We start from the raw sequence: 25,872 nt of genomic DNA on the forward strand, positions 1-25,872 counted from the left end.
GCACATTGTTCTGTATCATAGGTTCACACCAACTAATGACAACATGTCATGCCTGTGGGTCACCTTAATCTCCTCCTGCCCCTCCTCAAAACTCACCTCTCTACCGTAATGCAGACAGAAAGCTGCAATCTAACACCAGGTGTTCACCTGCCATTACTACTCCTGATTGGCTGAGAATTGTGCACATCCTATTTTTTTTTTTTTTAAATCTTGTCTCCCCATTCTGGTCTCCTTGATTGCTCCTCCACCTGCTATGTCTTGTCTTTTTTCACTGTAATCTCTTGGGGGCGGAGACCTTTTCATAGCACCTAGTCCAATGAAACACAAACATGGATGAGATATCTAGGTGCTAAGTCAATAGAAATATTATCTAAATAATAGATAAAAAGGGGACTATCTGATGTTTTTCATCCCAGGTGATTCTTTGAAAGTGATTTGATAAATAAATTATTGAAATTCATTAACATTTTTGGTTGTTTCAGGAATAGCGTGCTGTCAGTTTTGGTTTTCTTATAAAGCAGACAGTTTTTCCTGTCATACCCAGAATATTGGGAAAGATTTTGGGGGTGGCAATTAGTTAATTATCAGCCATTCATTTTTTAGGGGGAAACCGGGGCCAGAATACTAGCTTTGTGGTTGCAGGTGGAGATGATTTTGGCAGACGTGGCCAAGTCTGTGGGACAGGCTTGCCTACTATTCAAAACCAGCACAGGCTTTGGCATCATTAGGAGTTGAGCAGTTGGCAGATGATGATAGTAACTGAATCAGTCACCCCTGGAAATATGTAACCTAAAGCATCACATTGCAATTTGATGCAATTTTATCAATTTTATTGCTACCAGTTTCCCTACTACTCAGTGAGGATTAATGTTGTTAATAGCTGGGGTCATTGCGAATCTTTATAAAATGTTCTGCCCCTGTGGAGTCACAACTGTTCAGTGATATCTTAGCTGAGGTAGAGTATATTTTACCAAGGGATGGGGCAGCTGCTCTTCTGCAGCTGCAATAAGTGTGCTGTCAAGGCTCTATTTAGGAGCAGAGCTGTGTAAGAAGAAGGCACTGAGCCTGCCTGCATTGTGCTTGCCTTTAGCCAGTGCTGTCTCCTTGCTAACTCCCATAAGCACCAAGTTCAGCCAGACATATCAATTTTAACTGAACAGCACATTCCACAGGAGTGAGATACGCACCCTAAACTGGGAAGATTGATGATCTTGGGGAACGGGGCAGGGATTTGGGAGATGCAGGTTCAAGAGCTGCTTCTACCACAAACATATCACATGTCCCTGAGCAAGTTGATTAAGCTATTTGTGCCTGTGAAATGGGGGTGAACATCCCTGTTGAGGGGTATTGTGAGGCTAAAATCATTCAGGTTTCTGAAGTTCTCTGATGCTATGGTGATGGGGCCATGTAAGCAGTCCTTTGTACAAAACCTAATTCTGAGGAGCATGAGCTTCATGAAGTCATATATAAAAAGAGATGACTTCAGACCATTAGTAGAATCTTTGTGTAATGTAATTTGGAGATACACAAAATCAGCAGAAGGACAGGTGGGCCAGTAAACTCTTACTGACCATTAGTACTAGGAAAAACAGAACCTTATTTAAGAGAAGAAACAGAGATGCCACCTGGTCATTCCAGATTATTTTTTAACATACAAATGTTACTTGCTGCCTGATCCACTAAGTACTAAGAGCAGCAGTATCTCAAAAGGAATTAACTCATTCTTCTCTTGCCTGAGCTGTTGTCATACCCAGCTAGCAATACAAGGAGAAGGATGAAGCCAATCAATAACTACATAAGATGAGAAGTTACTTTCCCTCAAAATATGGCAATTCACCATTTCTCCCAGTACTTCTTGTCCAGGGACTCCAGAGTCAATTGGAAAGAACGTGAGATTCCCTGTGATTCATGGTGTTCACTGTTGTTTGTTTTTTGTTTTTTTTTAAACAAGTCATCCCTTTTGTAAACTACATGGTAAGTACCTGTACCTGGTAAACAAACATTAAACCAAGACTACGTACTTGTTCTGAAGGGGTATCAGTGATGATCATATAGTCCCAAGGGAACCTAATTCTATGAAAATATACTGTATAATGGATTTGGGGTTTATGGTTTTAGAATGACCTATGAGTCAGCACAGAAGCATGACAACTGCTAACATTCATGACAAAGAGAATGATCAGAATAGTAAGGGTGAGATTTTCCAAGCAGTCTAAACGAGTTAGCTAATGCTCACCAAAAACGTAAAGGGAATAAGAAAGGTATTTGAAAAAAAATATGGTAAAAAAATACTAGAGAAAAAGTGGTCTCTTAACAAAAGAGTAGGCTGGTGAAATTTGTTTCAAAATGTCTGAGCTACTGAATTTCTTATTTAAAAATGGAATTTAATGAGATTTGAAAAATGATGAGGTCTGGCTAATTGCTATAGAAAGATAAGAAGCTGCTGATAAAGAGCAGAAAATATAACTGGAAAAATTAATATATACACATCAACAAGACCACCTGAAATGCATCCAAGGGCTCGGAACCATTGACAATTACATTTCAGAAATCAAAGACCGCAGAAGTAGTCCTGGTATTGCAGTTCTGGAGAAAATCATTGTGGTACTGCTCTTTGATCTTTAAAAGAGGAAGAGGCAGTAGTCTCAGGAATTGTCATTGTCTGGCTTCAATCCATATTAAAATAATGGAACATATATATAAATTGTGCATGTATCTACAGAGTGATAATGAAACCATTGGCAATAAGCAGCTGGGATTTTTAAATAGATCATTCCAGACAAATCTATTAATCTTGAATTCTCTTGCAAACCCTTAGGCCCACGGGGCCAGAGCCTCAGTTGGTGCAGGAACTAGGTTGGTTTATGCAGCTTAGGCTGTGACCCATAATTTTTCAAGCCCTATAGGCACAGAACTTCCACTGAGTCACTAGGAACTCTGTCCATAGAGGGCCACTTGTGGATGGTGGGGGAAGGGATGCAGTAGGTGTAATATTTAATACAGCACCTTGGAAAACCTTGCTTGACAAATACATTGTGATTGGCTTGGATATAAATACTGTCACATAAACTGAAAATAGGCTGAGACTGCTGTGTGTGGATTGGGAAATCTAGTATACAATATATTCACCAAATTTAATGCACACTACGTCATCATAATTCATACAGGGACTCCCCCTAAATGACTTGTTTTTAGAGATGCTGAGGGAGTTTCACTGAAAGAGGTGAATGATTTTGGTAGGCTGTCTCTTTGAGTGGGATAGTGAAGCCCTATATAACAATAGAGTAACAGTGATTAGAGAGGGCACTTGACTCTGTTTGGTTTGAGTTCAGTGGATCCAGTCCTGACCCCTCTATTTGGCATTTCTGCCAATCAGAGATTTGGTTGAGGCAAGACTTCAGGATTGGCACACTGCTCTGATAAATGTTCATTTGAAGTGGGAGTCATTATCACTTTACCCCAAACAACCAATGTGCTATATGAACAAACAGGTACTCTTGCATTAGCATGGATGCACCAATGGGCACTTATGCACGGTTATCCATCAGACCATGCAAATACATACGTTGGCATTTGTGCTGTCATACCTGTTGTACTGTGTTTTGACATTTTTCTTTACATGGTTAAAATAATTATTTATATTACTGGGTTGGCCAAATCCTGCAGCCCATACTCTGTCCTTACTTTGAATAATGACTTCATGATGTGACTCAATACTAATAAAATATCTAGCATTTACATAATATAGCACGATTCCTCTTCAGATCACTTCACAGACTTTAACTCATTCATTCATTAAACCTCTTGTACACCTATCCTCACTGCAGTCTAAATAAGCTTTGTGATTGTGTTCAGTGGGGTGGGTTCAGAACCTCCATGAACAAAGCTGAAACTGGGGCAAAGAAAAATGCCTTACACATTTACCGTTTTAAACATTAAAAAGGTAATTTTCTTGTTCTTCCTTATAATCCCCACTTCTTGTCTGGACAAACTCCCCCCGCCCTCTCTGAAATCCACCCAGATGGTCAATGTTTTTTACCTGCACACGGGCTTTGGAGCCGGTCCAACTCCTGAGGGATTGCACTCCTGGAAGATGTAGTTACACAGCAGAGACTCAGCAGCCGGGTGGCAGAATGAACTCACCGTTTTCAGTTCAGTCCAGGCAGTGTGAACAAGCAGCTCTTGGGTCTCCTCTGGGTCAGCATAGGAGGAGTTGAAGAAAACAAGAGCATCCTTCACCAAGATAGCACTACACACCTCACCTCTGTATGTGCTGCAGTAGCCTGTATCACCCTTGTACAGTTTGCTGGTGGGGGGAATGTACATAGGAGTAAGTGTACAGCGGTAATCTGTGCTGAAGTGCATAGTTTCATCAGTAAGACAGTATTTATAAGGCTAATTAGACAGTGAAGAAGCAGCATAGATTCAAAGACTTTAAAGTCAGAAGGGATCATTATGATCATCTAGTCTGACCTGCACAACGCAGGCCACAGAATCTCACCCACCCACTACTGTAACAAACCCCTAACCTATGTCTGAATTACTGAAGTCCTCAAATCTGGCTTTTAAGACCTCAGCGTCATGAGAAATCTCCAGCAAGTGACCCGCTGCCTCATGCTGCAAAGGACAGAAATAAACCATCCAGCGGCCTCTGTCGAATCTGCCCTGGAGGAACAATTCTCCCGCGACTGCAAATTCTGCGCGATCAGTTAAACCCTGAGCATGTGGGCTAAAGACTCACCAGCCAGCACCCAGGAAAGAATTCTCTGTAGTAACTTCAGAGCCCACCCCATCGTACATCCCAGCACAGACCATGGCATATTTTACCCTGCTTAATTAATCAAAGATCAATAATGCCAAAATTGGGCTATCCCATCTACCATCCCTCATTATAAACTTATCGAGCTTCTGTCTTGAAGCCCAGATATGCTTTTGCCCCCACTATCCCCTTCGTTTCTCCCTTTTTCTCCCGCCTCCCCACTTGAGGCTGTTCAGAACTTCACTGCCTCTAAGGATTTAGAAACCTCGTCTAATTCAAGTCTCAAAATACCTAGGTCCAGTTGTATACCATTGTTCTTGGTGCTCATTGTACTAAGCTTAATTATTCCTCTTCTCGCTGTATATGTATCCCTGATATATACTTATAAAGAGCAATCATATCCCCCTCAGCTTCTTGGTTAGGCTAAACAGCCAAGCTCTTTGAGTCTCCTTTCATAAGACAGGTTCATTCTCGCGATCATCCTGTGCCGTCTCCTGTACCTGTCAGTTTGAATCTCTTCTTAAACATGGGAGACCAGAACTGCTATAATATTCAGATGAGTCTCACCAGTGCCTTCTTATACACGGTTACTACACTCCTATCTTTACTGGAAATACCTCGCCGTGATGCATCCCAAAAACCACATTAGCTTTTTAACGGCCATATCAATGGTGGCTCGAGTCATCCTGATCAACGAAACTCCAAGTGCCTTCTCCTCTCTGCTTACTCCAACTGAATGTCCCAAATTTATAACCAGAATTTCTGTGTATACCTCAAATCATGACCCTAGCACTTTCACTATTAAATTTTATACTATTGCGTATTTTTCAGTTTCAGGTCATCAGATCTCCTGTTAGGATATCCGGCTCGGGATCTTGTACTTCTCGTATAGCCAACACCTCCCAACTTTATTGTCATCCGGCAAACTTTATTAGCACATTCCGCACTTTTGTGCCAAGCATCGTAATAAAAAGATGGTCCCAAAAGCCGATCCCTGAAGAACTCCACTAGTAACCTCCCTCCAGCCTGACAGTTCACCTTTCAGTATGACCCATTGTACTCTCCCCTTTAACCAGTTCCATATCCACCTTTCAGTTTTCATATTGATCCCCATCTTTTCCAATTTAGCTAATAATTCCTCATGTGGAAACGTACCAAATGCCTTACTGAAATCGAGGTAAATTAGATCCACTGCGTTTCCTTTGTCTAAAAAATCTGTTACCTTCTCAAAGAAGGAGATCAGATTGGTTTGGCACGATCTACCTTTTGTAAAACCATGTTGTATTTGGTCCCAGGTACCATTGACCTCAATGTCCTTAACTACTTTCTCCTTCAAAAGTTTTTCCAAGACCTTGCATACTACTAATGTCAAACTAACAGGCCTATAGTTACTCGGATCACTTTTTTTCCTGTCTTAAAAATAGGAACTATGTTAGCAATTCTCCAGTCATACGGTACAACCCCTGAGTTTACTGATTCATTAAAAATTCATGCTACTGGGCTTGCAATTTCATGTAGCACAAATATGACTATTAAAACAATCAGGTGCTATCCAAACATGGACCAAGGTACAACTTACACAAAATTTCCACTCTGTCTGGAGCACGAGTGCAGTGTACTGCAGGAGACTTCTGTGCATGTGTAACCCATATGCCTAATAGGGAGATAGCTCTTTAAGAGACCCACTGGGGGGAGGTAGGAGTGAGTTGTGTCTGGGTCATTGCTGCTAGGCAGATTAAGCACTCCACATCCAGAAGCTTCTGGAATTGGATGGGGTAGTTTTGGGTCTGCTCCAATAGATCCCCTAGCAACAATGACCCAGACACAACTCACTCCTACCTCCCCGCCAGTGGGTCTCTTAAAGAGCTATCTCCCTATTAGGCATATGGGTTACACATGGAAGCCCTAGTACAGAAGTTCCAGTTAGGCCTGGGCAAAGTGATTTGGGTATGGTAAGAACCAATCTCAACCATAGCCCAACATTCAAACCAAACCCTGTTCCAATATTTTCTTAGGTCAGGAAGATGTGTTTTCTCTCTCTGATGCAGTCCTGCATTCCAGTGTGGACTACAAGCAGCAGAAAGGACTGGCCTAGTGCAGAATAAGTATAGTAAGAAAGCATGACAATTTATGGGGTTTATAATTATTATTACAAACAACTTTATTTAAAGGGAACTAAATGAGCAGCTGCCAGCTAGGCTGGGATTGCTGTCAGGGACTGCAAACATGGAGTTTTGTTTTCACGTGAAGACATCCACACCCCCATGAGTCATCCAGTGAAGAGTGGTTACATCACGGGAGGAGTGTATGAGCATGCATCTGGGACCATCTGCCTTGACTTTAACCAGAGAGCATTCAAAATGCAGAGGGATGGGGCCTGGCTGCAGCTGTCCCAGTTGCTCATTCAGTCAGTTTAACAGAGGTCAGTGTGGTTCAATTTGCAACATGCTAACAATTTGGAAAAGCCAGTGGAACTATTTGTATATTTTCCTTTTATTTCTTTCCACTCCACAAATTACCCATTGTCAGTACAGCTTAAATTTCCTCAAGGGGAAAAAAAAGCATACTGACAAGGGAATAAACAAGACAAATGCATAAGCCTTTTCTGACCCTAATTTCAATGATTTTCAGATGATATTTTCATAGCAATATAATGACATTTTCTGGCTCTGTTACATTTCTAACTGCACGGCTATGGGGTCAATTTCAAGCTTTTTTTAAAAAAAAAATTGCTAAAAGAAAAGTAAATAATGAATTATGGCAATGACATGATGGAAGCACTGAACATTGCCACCACTCCATTCCTATGCACGCTCCATGGGCTGACCAGAAGACTTCTGCTTGTGTCAGTCAGCCTCAGCCCATGAATACGTCACCTGCTGGTAAGCTGTTGCCCCTCCAAGAAAGATGTTATGGAGGGTAGTTTCCTAATCAGCGCTGTGATGTCAGCAGCTACACTGAAGCAATGCTTGTCATAATGAGAAACATGGCGAAGTCCGCTCCTTCTTGGAACACTTGTATTAATTTTTATACAATGTTATTATTTTATTGTTCCGTGGGTGAGGGATGTCCTCACCACCCTTAGCCAGAGAAAGTTGGAAGCAATAAGTGCATGCATAGGATTGCACTGGTCAGCTGTGAAACCAGCTACTATTATGGCAGGCGGCCCACAGGAATATCTTGATAGCAACAATCAGTGCCACTGTCATGTTTTCCTTGTGTTCAGAGACCTCAGAAGAATGTGTATGTGCAGTCATCTTAAAACTAAAGTGAATTCTGAACAGCAAATGCTGAAAGGAGCATTTGCTGCAAAGAATTTTTGTGGAGACACGGACTAAAAGATGCACACCTAAAATCTGCATCAAATGGCACTGAATGACAAATTCTAAAAACTGAACTCTGCTCATAGATTACTAGTGAAAAGAATACGAAGGCTAAATTCACAGAATAAATGATCAGCTATGAATAACTTGCCCAAGTCTGTGGTCAGTGGCAGAGGAACCTAAATAGGTTTCAGTCAGATGTGATGAAGGAATTTAAAAAGGCTGAACCAATTAGATTCAAAAAATTTTCATTCTGGAAATCAGAGGGGAAATCTCAAATGAGGTTCTCCTATTACTTTCTCTACTCCTTGGTTTTAACTCGGATGAGTATACCACAGCAATTTCAGTCACTTTATATTAAGGTTCCATTTAAAGGTTTACTGAATGGTTTAATAGATGGTTTAATAACTAGATATTTTAATAAATGGTAAATTAATTGTGATAGAGTCCAAGAGGTCAATAGTTTGCTCATAGCTATAGCTTGCCATTCCCGTTTTACAGATGGGGCGACTGAGACAGCACAGACATGTTAAGCGTCTTGCTCAAGATTACTAAGGCTCTGCCTACGCTTCACACCACTGATGGCGGCAACATGTAGGATGCACGTAGCTGCAAGTCACCATGTAAAGAAAGCTGCATGCATATTGCAGTGAAAGTCAGTGGCAGGCGGGCAAGCAGCGGGGAAAGGCTCCGGCAGTGAGAGAGCTGCCAGACTCTTTTCCCAAGGCCTCCCCCTGCCAAGGCCTTTCCCTACTGCTAGAGTCTTTCCCTGCAATGGGGAAGCTACTGGAGCCTTCCCCACTGTTCCCTGCTGGAGCCTGTCCCTGTGTCAAGGAAAGACTCCATCAGCGGGACACTGAAATAGCAGTGTAGACAGAGGAGGCGCTGCTTGGGCATCTAGAGAGTCATCAGGTGTGTCTTTACTCTATTCACTTATTCATTCCTCATCATCCACACTACTATTTATACCCATGCTAGAGGGGGCATGAAATGTATGTACTCTACATGCTGCCATAAGGAGTGTGCAGTGTAAACATACCCTAAGTAAGTAGGATGACCAGATGTCCTGATTTTATAGGGACAGTCCTAATTTTGGGGTCTTTTTCTTATAGGTTCCTATTACTCCTCCACCCACTATCCTGATTTTTCACACTTGCTGTCTGGTCACCCTACAAGTAAAAGAGTGGCAAGCTAGTACCAGTATCCAAATTTCATGAGCCACATTGTGTAACTAAGAACAGAATTTGGTTCAGAGTATATTTGCTCTATTAGAAACAGTTTCATTTCTTTAGAAGCCAATTCCCAGTAACTATCTATGTAGTAAAAACAGTGTTACACATACGAGAAACTCAAGATGCTGTTCTTACTTCTTGCTGTCAATACACTTTATCCATTAGTTTAGGTAATATCTAACAAAACTCTCTTTGTTCATAATTCATCTCCTCTCACAGCCTCCCTGGCCCAAACAAACACCTCGACAGACAAGAAAACATACTTACCTCCATTCTATTGGAAAGGCAAATGAGCCAGCCGCAACAGGAGCCAGGTTTGGGAGAGAAAGGGAAAAGTTTGTCAGTGACCTTTTTCCCATTCTTCTTGAACGCAAAACTTAAAAGGTTCATACAGGAAATGTTCTGCCATTCTCTTTTGTCATTTATTTGTATTTTCTAAGGGAGAGGGAGGCCAAGACTTTCCTTCCTGGGTGTGTTTTGGGAAAAGAGGAAGGAGAATGAATTAGGAACAGGAAGGCGTTTTCTGTGAAATTCTTCCTGGAATGGATCATGGTGATCCAACTGCCAACGACACTTGTTCTAGAAAGGCCAGCAGATCAGCAGTTGGTGGCCACATAATGTAGCGCCTTGACAGAGGTACCGACTTTCTAATTTCCTGGGGGATGCTTGACCTCCACTCCATCCCAGGTCTCACCCCCCACTCCACCCCTTCCCCCAAGGCCCTGCCCCACCTCTTCCCACCCCCGTCCTGCTCCCCACTCCATCCTCGTCCCACATCCTCCCACCCCGTTCTTCCCTATCCTCCAGGTGCACCATACCCTCATTCCATCCCCTCCCCCCAGCTCCTCCTGCACATCGCTGAATAGCATCTGTGGCGGGTGCTGGGAGGGAGGGGGAGGAGCTGATTGGCACAGCTGCCAGTGGGTACTAAGCACTCACTATTTTTTCCCATGGGTGCTGCAGCCCTGGAGCACCCACAGAGTCAGCACCTATGGTCTTGAAGATTAAATTGTGGCTCACCCTACATGCCCATGCAGGATACCAGCACAGCATGTGAGGAAGAGCATCCACAGCTGGGCAGAGAGTTAATGGGTGGGGGTCAGGAATGACTGGAGCACTATCTTTACCCCCCTCAATATGCCAGCAAGCACAGCTGAACTGGCAGAGAAAGACGTAATTTGCTCCCAATAAGGGATTGATGCAGATCACTTCCCTCCTGGAGCCAGGGGAAACCGTGGAGTGAATTGGAACTGGCTTTTTCCTTGGGCAGTACAGCTACAAACTGCCCTTTACTCCGGACTTACGGTAATGCCACCATCAAGCCTGAAGCATTCTCCTGTAAGAAGCTGTAGGTCTTTTGGGGGTGATGGGAAAACAAACCAACTCCTGACTAGAGGAGGGGCAAACTATCTTCTTTTGGTCACTAACTGTGCTAGTGCAGGAATGCATTGGGCCCTCCGTTTATCCTGCAATAATCAACAGTTCCTCCCTGCTTTATCATACCAGTTCCCAGCACAGGAGGGCTCCCTACCAGAACACAGTTCAGTTAACAAACAGAAATAGGTGATATTAATATTGTGACTTCCTCCACAAGGATGAGCTTACACAGCACTTCTGGGACCCAGCATGCAAGACAACTGCAAGTAAGCAGGAAATGACAGCTGTGCCAATCGATGAAGCATAATGATATATAAGGAAATAACCCAGCAGGGGGATGCACGTGTGGTCAAATTTAACCCACTGTAAATTATTACTAAGGTAGAGCCCCCTCACATCCTCCAAAGCTTCTTCCCCTACTCCTTCCTCCTGACAGGAGAAAGTTAATGCTGGGTTGCAAGATACTTAGTAAAAGCCTCTTATTTTCAGCATACCTGACACACTGATAGTCGCTGCAGCTTTTGCAGTGCCAAAGGTTTTGCTGTGTTTGTTGGTGGCAATGCAAGTGAACAAGCCTGGCCTGGTGACGTACGCTTGCAGTCGGGAGTCGATCACTCTGTCTTTCACGCTTTCGACTATAGATCCTGCAGAAACCTAAAAGATCAAAGAATAGAACAATGGATTGGGGGTTGGTTGAGGGGTTTTTGTTTTTTTTAAAGACAATTTTTAAAATAACAAACAAAGCTGAACCAGGTGGATTAAAATGGTAGTGAGTTAAAGTATGGCAAGGTCAGAAAAGGGACTGCATAAAAATGGCATCTTCATAACAGCTGACTTTACGAACAAAAGGCAAGTTTTAATAGTCTGGATTTTCAAATCACTGGCGATTTTGGGTGCTTCTCTTTTGGGATGCTCAATGTGAGACATCTTTAATGAGTCTCTTTTTCAGAAGGTGGGTGTTCCATACTTTCTAAAAACAGAGCCTAGCATATTTTATCCCTGTTGGCAGTGCAAAGCCAACGCAGTGGGAAGTCTGATTCCTTTCTGTTTCATGCTACATCAATAACTATTAACTAAACTACAACTTCACAGGGTAATATTGAGTTTTGTAATTGATTTGAGCATCTGGTCCAGGATCTGTCTTTATTGGTGATGATACATGAGCCACAAAGAACATACATGGCTTTGAGATTGCAGGGCTCCCTGGTAGTGGAAAAAAACCTGTTACTTGTAAACTGAGCAAATTTCCCTTTGAATTCACTGCATTTCTTTAAATATGACAGCCAAGGATTAGGGCTGGATGGAAAATGGTTCAAATTTTACAGATTTTGAAAATTTTCCTGTCCCAAATTAGGACAAAAAGTCAAGATCTCAAATTTTCACAAACCATTTTTACACTTTTCAGGGTAGTTCCAGGCTTTAAGGCAGTGTTTGAACAGAACAAGTGCTCTGGCTCCAAAGTTATAAAAGGTCTGATAGACTTTTTTCTTTGCACCACCCAGTAATGTGAAAGAGTTCAGATTTGGTGCTTCTCTTTGCCCATTTCAGAAATCCACGAGTGAGCTGGGAGCTATGTGATTTTAGGTGGGGATAATTTTATGCTCAGTCTTTTCTTGTTGATACAGCACTGACACTCACTGCAATTATAGATGACAGTCCATTATAGCTTCTGCAGAGTCACATCACAAAGTTAATGCTGGGCAGTTAGCCTGCTCCACCACTGAGAGCCAGAGACAGCGTCAAACCATCAGGAATAATTCAAGTGAGGGTCATTTCTGGATCCTAGTCTTGCTACCTGACAATGGGGATTAGGGCTAGTGATCTGGAATATCTTTTCACGGGCCCCAATTCAGCAAGGTACTTAGGCACACGTCTAACATGAAAGACAGGAGTAGTCCTACTGAAGACAATGGGACAATGCCCGTGCTTAGAGTAACAAGTACCACACAGTAGAATATATGCTAATAATTCCTGACTCTCAAGAGGTTGTGTATTCTAGTGTAAATGCTTATTCAAAGCTAAGTTATGCTGTCTGAACACTTCCATCTGCAAAATTATGATCTATTACCCTTAATTCCCATTGAACTTTACTCTTCAATTGGATGTCTCATGAGAAGAGACTTACTTGGGAGATTCCTAATACCTCTCAACTGCAGTCAGGATGGAAACACTGTGGGTGAAATCCTGGTCCCATTGAAACCATTGGGAAATTTGCCATCAACATCAATGACGCTAGGATTTCTCCCTTCCTTGTGCATTGTTAGCACTTGCACTTCTAGAGTTGGCCTGAAGAATTAAATGACTCTTTAAAGGTTGAGGTGTTTGGGTTCGGATTTTGAGTTGGTGCTTATTTTATCAGAATCTGCCCACCCTCCCTAATCTGTGCTGATTTCTGAGGTCTGTAGATCAGCACTGGATCATCAGGAAAATCCCTTCTTTACAGCTGGCATTTTGAGGCAGATTCACTATCAGGATCCGGATACTTTGGGATACTCCAGTGACAAAAAGCAGCTGTAAACTCATTTAGCTGGATGGTTAAGACAGGCTTATGGCTTCTTTTTATTGCTTGTGGATCTAGTCTGTAAGATTTTGTACCATATTGTTTTTAAATCAAGTGAAAAATGACAAACTTCAAATGAAGTTTGGATCCATTTTGATTCAGGGTGTGTGGCATCCATGTTTGGCTAATGGCTAGTGGCTCTCAGTTTCTGGTGTATACCCATATATGCACAGGTTACTGAAAGCTGCTATGGGGAGGGAGTCAGGAAGCAGAAAGGAGCAAGTGACGAGGTCTCTGGAGCCAGAATCAAACTGGAGAGAGGCAACGGGGCCAGGGAAGGAGTTGGGCCATATTTAGAATGGCTACTGCCACACGGCAGGAATAATTTTTAGTATCAGTTATCCAGTGTGATGTTAGGAGTGAGATTTCTATTAACAGGAATCAGTTCTGGTTCAAGAATTCCTGTCATCCCAGTCGGAAGTCTTGCCTGTAGAAAATACCTGGCAACAGCTTTATCTAAATGTGTCTTCCAAATAACACAATACTATTGAAACTCAGTTGGGTCATACATATTCAGTTTGGTTGCGCGTTGTACCAGTGTTTGAAATCAGCAGAGAGGAGGACTGCAGCAGGGCTTACCCACCCCCAGAGCACCCCTTGCATTGGTGCAGGATGTAGCTGCTATCTTCAGGTCTAGTGCCTCCTGCTGGTCACCTGCCTCTGATCCCGATCTTGTGTGTCTCAGCCCTTCGTCCAAGTCACCTACGTTCCGACCCCTTCTGGGGTGTTATAAACAAGCCCAAACAAAACTGAATAGTTCTTTCTGCCCTCTTGGGCTACTCAAGTCTTCTCTGCTTACAGACACCATCTCAGGGCTCCACTTGCAGGAACCTGTGCTGCCCTGTTGTCTGTCTGTGCACCCTAGCCCATGGCTTCTCTCACTCCGAGAGACCTGTCTCATCTGCCATCTCTTCCTCCTCCCCGAATCAAACTCCTTCGGTTTATTTATTAGGGCTTATCTCTGTCCCCTTTGCCATGAGCCAGTTAGCTACTCACCTTCCCAGGAGCAAAGCATGACTAATAAGGTGCATTGCTAGCCTTGCAGATGATGGGGGTTAAGCCCTATCACACAGATGCATACTATTATCATTATCATTATTATCTATTTTTACTGCGGTAGTGGCTAGGGGCCCAAATTCTGAACCAGGACCCCATTGTGCTAGGAGAGGAACAAACACAGAACCAAAAGACATCCCCGTCGCTTACGTCCATGACGTCAGCTTTGGAGGAAAGGAATGCATTCATTCTTAAACATTTACCTTTGTTCATGATTAGATAATTGAGCACACAGAGTTTTTGCCCTGCCTCCACTTCTTTGGATACAAAAATACAATCATTATTGCTGGTATGACAAAGGAATTTCTTCAGGATTTCAACCAGGTGCAATAATGGTCGAGCTAGTACACCAGGCTGACTGGGCTTTAATAAGTTTCTTCCTTGAAATTCTTCTCTTACATTTCAGACTTCATCGTTAGACCGTTCTGTTAGCTTCTCTGCATGCATGGAGCCTGTCAGTCATTTTATTTTTCACCGAAACTTCTGATCCATGCATCACAGTCTCATATGTCTTGATATAAGCCTCCCTCCCTTCCTCTACACTCTTCTTCCTGTGTATCCAATGAGTGCCAAAACATTAAAGGGTCTGAGGCAAGTCTGGGATCTTCTGTGGAGTTTTACTCAGAGTAATGGGCCTCAGAAAGGAAATCTGAGAACAGTGAGTCAGGACCATTCTTTCTCAGCCTGGATAACACAGTACAAAATGCTTTGCTTGCCAGGTCAGTTGATAGAATTTTCAGGAACAGGGGAAAATAATCCAATGGCCAATTTCAGCTCAAGGCCTCTTTGTGTGAAAACGATCCCTCTTTGACTTTGCTTGCAAACAGCAAGAGCATAACAAACTGTCATTTGCATTATGTAAAACAGCCTTAGAGAGCCTGAGGTAGCTTCTGCTGTGTTTGTTGTAGTCATGTTGGTAGGAGCGACGCCAGGGTTTCTGACGCCCTATGCGGACGGCCGTTTCGCCACCCCCCGAGGCTCCGGTGGAGCTGCCGCAGTCGTGCTGGCGGGCGGTCCGCTGGTCTAAAGGCTCCGGTGGGCCTGCCGCAGGCATGACTGCGGTAGGTCCGCCGGAGTCTTTAGACCAGCGCACCGTCCGCCGGCACAACTGCGGCAGCTCCACTGGAGCCACCACAGCAGCGGACCGTCCGCCAGCACGACAGCGGTAGGTCCCCTGGAGCCGCGTGCCACCCCCCCCTCTCCCGGCAAAATAGCACCCCCAAAAAAATTCTGGGGCCCTAGGCCATTGCCTAGGTCGCCTAAATGGTAGCACCGGCCCTGCATCTTGGTCCCAGGATAGTAGAGAGACCAGGTGGGTGAGGTAATAGCTTTTATTGGACCAAAGTCTGTGGCCCAGGTCTGAAGTGCTCTGTGTAAGCTTGAACGCTTGACTCTCTTGCCAACAAAAGTTGGACCAAAAAATATATTTCCTAGCCCATCTTGTCTTTCTGATGTAGCTCTTGAAAATTTCAGGTAATTGTATTTTTAGACCTTACAAATTGGCTGTTAATTTTTCTACTTGAAACCTCAGATTGTCTTCATTAAATGTATTGATTCCCTTTACTTGTTAAAGAAATTGCTTACTTTCCCCTTACCCTCCAGGATTTTCTTTAACTTTTTAAAATTCCATTTTGGAATCTAAGAAAGAGGCTTTTACCATATCTTTGTGTTTAGCTTAATTCTCCCTTGCAGTACAACAGAAAACTAAAGTTCAGTCCCGTGATGTCTTGCAATGACTAACGAGGGGAAACAGAATTGGAACAGTATTTTTGTTTGTTCGTTGGGAAGTCAAGACAGCTGCTGTTTAGAGAAACTTTCATCTTTCTGTTCCATGGCAGTTTAATGACTACAGTACAGTGCTTTCATCCTCTTTAAACTTCAGGACAATTACAGGTCAGCATTCAGAGACTAGAACAACACAGACGTTGCAGGGATCACATCCTCAAATTACTCGCTGTTGCTTGCTTGCAAGTCAGTCTTTAAATACATGTGCTCGATTCCACCTGTTTCCTGGTTTAACTTTACTAGAGGCAAGCACTCATTAAAGAAAGGTCTCCTTACCATATTTAAAGCTATGTGGTCGGGAAGGCATTCCTCTTGGGACTGATTTTGCCTTGGAGACATAGAGGCTGAAGAGAATCTGACCCCAGCCCAAACAATGCCCAGTTAAGAAATGGATTGAGTATACAAAGTTCAGTCCTTGGCTGGAGGCCAGGTGTGTTGGTCAGACCCTCCTTTTTCTGGGATAAGTTTGTAGTGACTGGATCTACACCGAACAAAGGCACTAGTAAATCACCAGTTCAAGCAAAGGAAGTGGAAGTTGAGGTGGGTGAAGATACTGATACTACCAACAACAGGCATTTAGGATCCTGTGCTGAGAGCTCCTTTGATATATTGAGGCCTATTTAGTGATAAGGGGAAGGCGGATCTTGCTTTTCAGAAGGCTCTTTCAAAGAAAGCAGATAATTCTGTGGTTGTTTCTCAGCGGTTCTACTGCTCCTCCATAAGAGCGTGATCTCAGACATAAGAGCAGCAGAAAGTGGCTATGAAAGAAGATAAGAACACACATTGCCCAGCACCCAGGAGAATGCAACACAGAAATCTGGAGAGTGTATGTGAATGATGGGGACAGCATGTGATTCATACTGAATGCATGAACCACAAGGCCAGCCCATGGGAATATAATGCCCCAAAGATGCCACAACTAGAAAGATAATGTAGGAGTCATCAGTTAGTGCTGTTACACATGGTCTTACAAGATCTTTTTCTTAGCGTGTGGTCCCTGTCAGTCTTGGACGCATTGTTGCTAGTTTTGGGATATTAGTACCTTTTGGTGGAGGGTTGCAAGCAGCAGAAGAGTTTACTCTCTGTCTTAATCTCTGTAACTCTTGTTAATCCTTGGGACAAATTTCTTTCCTAGGAACCAGGACTTGGCATTTGAGCTGCAATTCCTGAAAGAGGAGATTGCTTTGCCTGGTGTTTGTGACCGCCTGCTTTCAAGGGCTATTATATAGAGTGTAAAATTAACAAGTTGCACTAAAAAATACCCAGACTCCACTTATTGATTTCTCCTCCAATGGAAAACTGATCTGCAAGGTCTAGCATCTGCTAGCATTCCGCAGATGGGTGAAGATGCTGCCTACCTCTCTAAGTCATAACACAGAGCTTACACCACCAGAAAGATATACTGTCGGAAATAGGTTCCAATAACATTTGTCCTTGCAAAATGGTGTTAAAGCCAGCTATAAAAAACAGTTGTGCTATATGATCCAAAAACTGAATGTGGAAAGAGTCTGATTTTCATTAGGACCTCAAGCAAGCTTCCTTGTGTGCTATGCTCATCCACTTTGGGTACTCTAACACGTGTCCCTGCACATAACAAAATCTGCACATACCGAACCCAATGGATAGAGGGTATCAACAGAAAAGAATATGAGGGTGAAAAGTAAAGTGTCCCTAAAGATCTTCCTCCAGGGCTACTAAAGATAATTAAAGGAATTGAGGATGTATAGAAAAGGCCATTTGACTACTGGTAAGATGATATACAAGTAGCCAACTGACAAAAGCAGTTAAGGCAATATTCTGCCCTTGCATCTCTAAGCAGTGGGGTAATGGAGAGCAGATGGTTCCTTACCCACTTCCACCGCCAGTCCCACTCAGCTCCTGCTGCCGGCCTGGGTTCCTTTGCTCAGGCCAGCAGTGGGCTGAGACCCCAGCTGGCAGGAGCTGGCGGCCGAAACCCCAGAGCAGTGGCAGGCTGAACTGCTCAGCCTGCCACTGCTCTGGGGTTCCCGCTTTGGGCCCCTTGCCAGCCGGGGTCCCACTCAGCACCTGCTGCTGGCCTGGGTGAAGGAACCCCAGGCTGGCAGTGGTCTGAGACTCTGGCTGGCAGGAGCCGGCGGCTGAAACCCCAGAGGTGGGCTGGCAGAGATGCTCAACCCACCCCTGAAACCCCAGAGCTAGGTGGGCTGACCCACTCAGCCTGCTGCCACTCTGGGGTTCCAGCTGCTGGCCCCTTACCAGCTGGAGTCCCCGCCGCAGCCCCACTCACCTTGCTTCCAGTGCAGGCCCCCTGCCAGACAGGGTCCAGGCTTCCGGCCCTGCTCAGCCCTACCAGCCGCCAGTTCCACTCATCTCAGCTGCCAATCTGGGGTTCCAGCCGCTGACCTCCTGCCAGCCGGTATCAACTTATAATCAGAAGCCCTCGTGTGCAGCTTAAAGATCCAAATACGTGACCACAGACATTGGAAAACTCAGCAAGGAAAAGCCAGGTCAAGGATCACTAAACTAATAAGTATGTGGATTTTAAGGAGATTTTAATATAAAGGCTTCTGAACATTTGGAAAGCCTTGTTACTTTAACATCTAAACAGAGTTTGGTTATGTATAGTTATGGACTAGCAGAGAGATTCTAAAAAATGTTAATATGTATTTCACGCAGACTGCAAGCCTTAAATTATCGCAGTGTATACAATGAGAACGTACGGCACAATCCACTAGTGAAGGTTGCTGAGCCCTTCCTTAGATCTTACTCTCCTCCGATGCCGCCTCATTAGTCAGGAGATAAAAGGGAGCACTTACAGCTTTTCCATTTTTTCAAGCCACGTGACCTGTGGCGATGGAATGCCCTGTTGCATGCCACCGCAGAGTCCCACAGAGACCCAAACGGTACATTGTGGGATTCAGGAGCCTTCAGTGATGTTGGCAAAACTGTTAACGAGAGTAGCAAGTCGTGTACTGTGAAGTGACTATTTAAAGATGAAGCTCAGATATTCTTCCTCTTCAGTAAATCATTGAAAGAGGTGGCGTCCAAGCCCTGCAGTGAATAAAAACATTGCATAGATTCACTAGTAAATGAGATACCTTTTTTTTCCCACAAGACTGTCATCTTTTATACACATACACCAATACTAGCCAATTTTGGCTTTCAGATTTTTGTGGGCAACTCTCAATAAACTCGCAGAGGGTCGAGTGCATGATGCAAGAATTTGGAGTGGGCGAGTTTGTGTAGTGGATACGTGTACAGTGCATTGATGGGGGCAATTTGCAATAAATGCACAACAAGCTATGTTCTTGCATGGCGTAACCTGATCGCCCATCTACCAATAGTAAAAACTATTTTAAGCTATTGCCCAAGAGGACCGCAGAAATCAGTCATGCACACCTGTCAATGATATGATTTTCCCAATCTGAAACTTAGAGTCCAAAAGATGATTGGTACTAACGTGAATTCCTCTAAGCTTAATTACCAGCTTTAGATCTGATAAGCTGCCACCACCCAAAAATATAGTGTTTTGGGGCACTCTGGTCCCCCAAAAAACGTTCTTGGACACCCCAAGACCCAAATTCCTGAGTCTCACAACAAAGGGGAAGAAACCATTTCCCTTCCCCCTCCTTCTTCCTCGCAGATCTTTCCTGCCTGGGTACACTAGAGATCACCGTGTTTCAAAACTCCTTGAATCACAACACAGAGAAATCAGGTTTTTTTCTCCCCCTTCTCCCCCCTCCCAGGCTTTTCCTCCCTGGGTTATTCTGGAGAGATAAACAGATTCAAGCTCAAGCGCCGTGAATCTAAAACACAGAGGAATTCACCTTTCCTCCGCCCACTCTCCTTCCCTTTTTTCACCACTCCCTGGTGAGTACAGACTCAGTTCCTTTGAGCCTTAACAAAGGGGAAAAAATTAATCAGGTTTAAAGAGAAAAACCTTAATAAAGAGAAAGAAAGAGTAAAGATAATCACTGTAAATTCAAGATGGAATATTACAGGGTCTTTCAGCTTTATAGACATAGAGAGAAGTTTCCCACCCCAGCACAAATACCAGTTCAAATCTGTCCAGCAAAATACACATTTGCCAAATACAGAAAACAATCAAAAGACTATACTGCCTTTTCTACTTAATACTAACTATTCTGAATATATAAGAGACTGTAGCAGAGAGAGATTGGCAAGAAATTTGGTTGCACGTCTGGTCCCTTTCAGGACCCAGAGTGAACAACGCAAAACCAAAAACACAAACAAACGCTTCCTCCACCGAGGTTTGAAGTATTTGTCTCCTGATTGGTCCTCTGGTCAGGTATTGCAGGTCACTGTTTGTTAACCCTTTACAGGTAAAAGAGACTTTAACCCTTAGCTATCTGTTTATGACAACACCATTAACAAGGCCTGGGGGAGGTGCCTTTCATTAAAGTTCAGACAGAGTTGTACTGGGAACCTCAGAGATAAGATTTTACCACAGAAGATCCCTGGCTCCTGAAATTCTCCACTCCCATCATATCATCTCCCAAGGAAGGAGTGGTTAGCATTGCACTGAGAGGCAGAACTTGCAGAGGTCAAGGTTCTGTGGGAAAGTAGGGTCAAACCAGATGGATCCAAGGGCAGCCATGAGCTGTGTATCTGGCCCCACACTGCTCCATACCCTGTCCACACCCAGTGCTGGCAGCATGTCAGCTAGTGATCACAAAATAGGAATTTTTCTGCAGTAATTTTTTTACCTTTTTTGGCAAAATATCAAAACTGAACTATTTAGATGCTGAAATGCCACCTCATTGCCTCATGATCCCATTCTTCTTGATTGGCCAGGCTCCCTCATCAGACGAGTCTCTCCTGATGCACCATGGGCACCTCTCTTGGCGAGGGGAGGTAGTGCATCATGGGGGTCCCTGAGCCTGGTGCATAACAGGAGAGGTAGTTTGGCTGGGGAGCCCAGCCCAGAGAGGAGAATGGGCTCCTGAGATGTTTCCCAGTTGAAATATTTTGGGTTTGGGCCCAAAATTGAGAACATTTTGAAGATCACTCCAATAGGCATCAAGGAACCCATGGGTAAAGAACTAGTCCTAGGAAGCCATGTCGTACTATCAGGTTTTAAACAGAAATCTCCACTGAAATCATCAGGGACTTCTGCTTAAAAACTGATGGCATGAAATCATTAACTTAGGGTGCTTTTAGCAGAGTAGGATTCACAGTATGAGATAAAGTTCCCCAACAACCTTACATACCCCAGACTCCCATCCCTCTCCCAGAAGCCTGCCCTACGTCCACCTTCTACCCCTAATAACACCAAGTTCTCTCCTGCCATTATGATCCAACAAACACTTAATGTCAACTGACAAGGGGGTACAGAGGGGTACAGATATCTCCTGGTTCTGGTACTTACATTCCAGTTCACCAAAGAATGCCACATGAGGTCTCCAATGAAAGCCAGTGTCACACTGGTCACCAGTCTCATTGTGAAATGTATGTATATGCACTCTTCAAGAAGTTACCTATCCGTACCAGAAAATTATGTTCTTAAGCATATAAGTTAAGAACAGGTCATCAAAAGGTGACATGCCTGAGTCTGGTTCCTCCAGAAAAGAGGTAGTAAATATGTCTCTCTCCATCAGGATGTAAGTGAAGAATTGTAAGCTAGCACAGCAAAGGCACATTTACATACAAAGTCAAATGTTAACGGAGAGATGTGACCTCACTGAGAGAGGAGCTCACAGGAGAAAACAAGCCATGGGGGTTGTCCCGTCTAATAGTACAGACAATGAACTTTGGCGGTGTTACTAAAAGGCAAAGACTCTGTCATCCAGCACCACGGAAGTAACCAGACAGTATGCCTGCATTCATGAAAGTGGAGTCTCAGCCTGCCTTGATTGAAAATGCTGCAAAGGACTTTGGGTGAGACAAACTTCTTTAGACAGAAGGTTAACCTGCTAGTTAAGTTTAGTCTCTAGAAAGCGTGTTATGATTTTGTTTTATATTTAACCATTTGTTTCCATCATCCTCACTCATCATCTCCTGAATCTCTAATCTTTGACATAAGCTTCTTTGTGTATTCACTATAAACATATCCCAGTGCTGTGGTGTTAAGCAAAGTGCTGGTCCTGGATTGAATCTGACAAGCTGGTATGTTCTGTTCTTTTGGGAACAGCAGGCCTGGTAATTCTATGAGTGTTTGTTGGATAAGGGCAGGTGGTGGTGAGTAGCCTCACAACCCTGGGCATTCCTGAGGCAGAGAGAAACAGACTGTGTAGGACACAGCTAATGGGAAGGGGCAATGGGGGAGGCCAAGAGGGAAAAGGACAAATGAGAGAATGTTCCCCACCAACTGTACAGACTCTCTACTCCCGCCTTCTGCAAGTCCTTCCTCCTTCTACCCCTAAGAACGCCAATTTTCTCCTCCCTCTTCCCCAACAATCCCTCTTCCAGACTCTGCCCACACACCCATCCCAGCAGCTCCAGGCTCCTTCCAATACCGTGGTCCCTGCTGGTTTCCTGAATGCTTGTTATGGGGGGAGTTGTTATGAGGCCCCTAGTTCCTCCCAGATCCCTTTGTTTTGAGGTGAGCTGGAATAGGTTCCTGCTTCCTCCTCGCGCTGCTGCCAATGACTGAAGGACCCAGAGAGGGAAATCAGTGACACACTCTCTCACCATGAAGGAATGTCACACATGGATCGAGCCTGCAGATATTTCAGACTCTGGGAGCACTGCCACACAAGATTACCAGACTGGATCAGACCATCTAGCTCAGTATCCTGCCACTGACAGTGGCCAGCAGTAAGGTGCCAGAATCCCCACAGAAGTCAATTATGGGATAACTTGACCTCAGGGAAAGTTTTCTCCTACTCCCCCATAGTAAGAGTCTGGCTTATGCCCTGAAGCATGAGGTTTACAGCCCTTCTTGTTTTGTTTTTAAACATTATCTACTATAATAGCTCTGGATATTCCAGTTATTCCAAGAAATTCCTTATGTGAACTCCGCTGAGATCAGCAGAGGAAGAGACCGGCATGGAATTTGTGGGGATTCCAGTGCATTCAGCCTATGCCTGCAGCCCTTGCAAACTCTGCTACTGTTGAGATGGGGTTGATGTACACAGAACACTGAATTTGTAGTGTTTTGAAAATGATCTAAGGTCTTGATAATGGCAGTTATGCTCTGGGTTGCATTAGGGGCTGGAGGAAAAACCCCGGCCCTAGGCAGAGCTCAGGAAAGCTTGGAGCCAGCCCTCCCAATGGCACAGTCAGACAGGAGGACTGTGAGCCAGCTCTGCTAATCTTCATGGATGTGGGAAGATGAGGCCAAGGCTTCATCTCTTCCTTGCCCTTTCTCCTCCACTAGCAACAAGTTGTCACTATACACAGGAGACTTGGGCACTCTCCTAGTCTTATGCAGGTGGTCATGGGCCAACAAGGGTATGTCTACAGTGTAATGGTGAGCGAATCTCCCAGCCCGGGTAGACAGACTCTTGCTAGCGGGGCTTGAGCTAGTGCTAGTTGGGTTCAATCTAGCGTGCTAAAAATAGCAATGTGGATATTCTGACTCAGGCTGGAGCTTGGACTCTCAAGCCTAGGTACCTGGGTGGGGTTGAGAGCCTGAGCTTCCTCCTGAGCTGGAACGGCCAGATTGCTATTTTGGGCGCACTAGCTTAAGCCTGGCTTGTACAAGTCTTACTACCTGGGCAAGGAGACTTGCTCCCAGCTATCATGTAGACGTACCCCAACAGTCTGGGCCTTTACTATAGAGTCGCTGCTGTGTCTCCATCTTCTGCAAACTCTCTTCAGTGAGTGATGTAGGGGTCTTTTCTTCTGAAAGACCACATACTTACAAGACTAGCGTTGGCGTGAAAAGGATTTCCTTATTCATTGTCTTGGGAAGGTAATTTTAACACATTATCTTCCTATATCCTTGAACCTGGTGTTTGCGCTGTATATAGAAATAAGCACTTGTACTACACGGGTTTCATCTAGTTTCACAGGACCTAAGTTAGCTATTTACATTTTGCTCTGGTTATGCAGGCTTGGCAGAATTCAGGTTTATATACATATATGTATAATTTTGATGGATAATATTGATGTTTATTTTTAATGATTTGTTAAGATTTCTGTTGATTTAAATTTTCACAGTTGTGCAAAATAGTTTTTAAGCTCTTAACATTTTTATTGATTTAAACTTTTACAGTTGTGGGAAATTATGATGGGGGTGTCAGGCAATTATTTAATGACAGGTGTATCCACAGAGATTAAAAAAGTTAGAGCTTTATAATTTTTAGGGCTGTCGATTAATTTCAGTTAACTCACGTGATTAACTCAAAAAAATTAATTGCGATCAATCACAGTTTTAATCACACTATTAAACAATAGAATACTAATTGAAATGTATTAAATATTTGTGGATGTTTTTCTACATTTTCAAACATATTGATTTCAGTTACAACACACAATACAAAGTGTATAGTGCTCACTTTATATTACTTTGATTACAAATATTTGCATTTTAAAAATGACAAACAAAAGAACGTAGTTTCAGTTCCCTCATCCAGATTACTTTCATGATAAAAAGATTGTTCTACAGTAACTACAAATGTAGTTTTTTTTGTTTTGTTACCATGACTGCACTCAAAACCAAAACAGTAAAACTTAGAGCTACAAGTCCGCTCGAATTCTACTCTTCTTCAGTGAATTGCTAAGACAACAAGTTTGTTTCAGGAGATAATGCGGCCCTTTGTTTACAATGGCACCTGAAAGTGAGAAAGACATTTACATGCTCTTTGTAGCCAGCATGCAAGGTATTTGTGCCAGAATGCCAACTTTTATATGCCCCTTCATGCTTTGACCCCATTCCAGGACATGCTTCCATGCTGATGTGCTTTAAAAAAATGCATTAATGAATGTGATCAACTCCTTGGAGGAGAATTGTATGTCTCTCCTCCATGGTTTACTGCATTCTACCATATATTTGTTTTATGTAGTCTAGGATGATGACCCCGCATATGTTGTTGATTTAGAACTTCACTGCGATTGACAAAACATAAAGATTCTAAGTAGCTACATCACTCGACGAAGGTTTAAGAAATGAAGTGCCATACAAAATCGAGGGTGGTATGGAGCATGCTTTCAGAAGTCTAAAGCAACACTCTGATGCGAAACTACAAACCCAAACACCAAAAAGAAAATCTGCTATGACATCTGACTCAGTGATGAAAAATGAAACACATGGTCCACCTGCTTGGATTGTTATCGAGCAGAACCCATCAGCAGCCGGATGCATGTCCTTTGGAATAGTGGTTGAAGCGTGAAGGGACATAAGAATCTTTAGCGCATCTGGCGCGTAAATATCTTGTGACTCTGGCTACAACAGTGCCATGTGAATACCTGTTCTCACTTTCAGGTGACACTGTAAACAAGAAGCAGGTAGCATTATCTCCTGAAAATGTAACCAAAGTTGTTTGTCTGATTGATTGGTTGAACAAGTAGGACTGAATGGACTTGTAGAGTCTAAAGTTTTACATTGTTTTATTTGTGAATCCAGTTATTTTTGCACATAATTCTCCATTTGTAAGTTCAACTTTCATGATAAAGAGATTGCACTACAGTATTTGTATTAGGTGAATTGAAAAATACTATTTCTTTTGTTTTTTACAGTGCAAATATTTGTAATAAAAATGAATTCAAAGTGAGCACTGTACACTGTGTATTCTGTGATTAAATTGAAATCAATATATTTCAAAATGTAGAAAACATCCAAAATACTTAAATAAATGGTATTCTATTATTGTTTAACACACAGTTGTGTGATTAATC

The 25,872-nt window shown here is 43.3% G+C and overlaps 1 protein-coding gene across 1 annotated transcript in view; it reads right to left on the reverse strand.

Moving 5' to 3' along the window:
* Nucleotides 1-25,872, reverse strand: part of MUSK (muscle associated receptor tyrosine kinase) — an 88,087-nt gene that overhangs the window by 24,453 nt on the left and 37,762 nt on the right. The window contains 6 exon segments of the mRNA XM_032764946.2: nt 4,040-4,306; nt 9,582-9,588; nt 11,186-11,345; nt 18,888-18,899; nt 18,902-18,936; nt 18,939-19,016. Of these exon segments, the coding sequence (XP_032620837.1) occupies nt 4,040-4,306; nt 9,582-9,588; nt 11,186-11,345; nt 18,888-18,899; nt 18,902-18,936; nt 18,939-19,016 (559 nt within the window).

Source organism: Chelonoidis abingdonii, chromosome 6 (assembly GCF_003597395.2).
Source record: "Chelonoidis abingdonii isolate Lonesome George chromosome 6, CheloAbing_2.0, whole genome shotgun sequence".
Lineage (NCBI taxonomy): Eukaryota > Metazoa > Chordata > Testudines > Testudinidae > Chelonoidis > Chelonoidis abingdonii.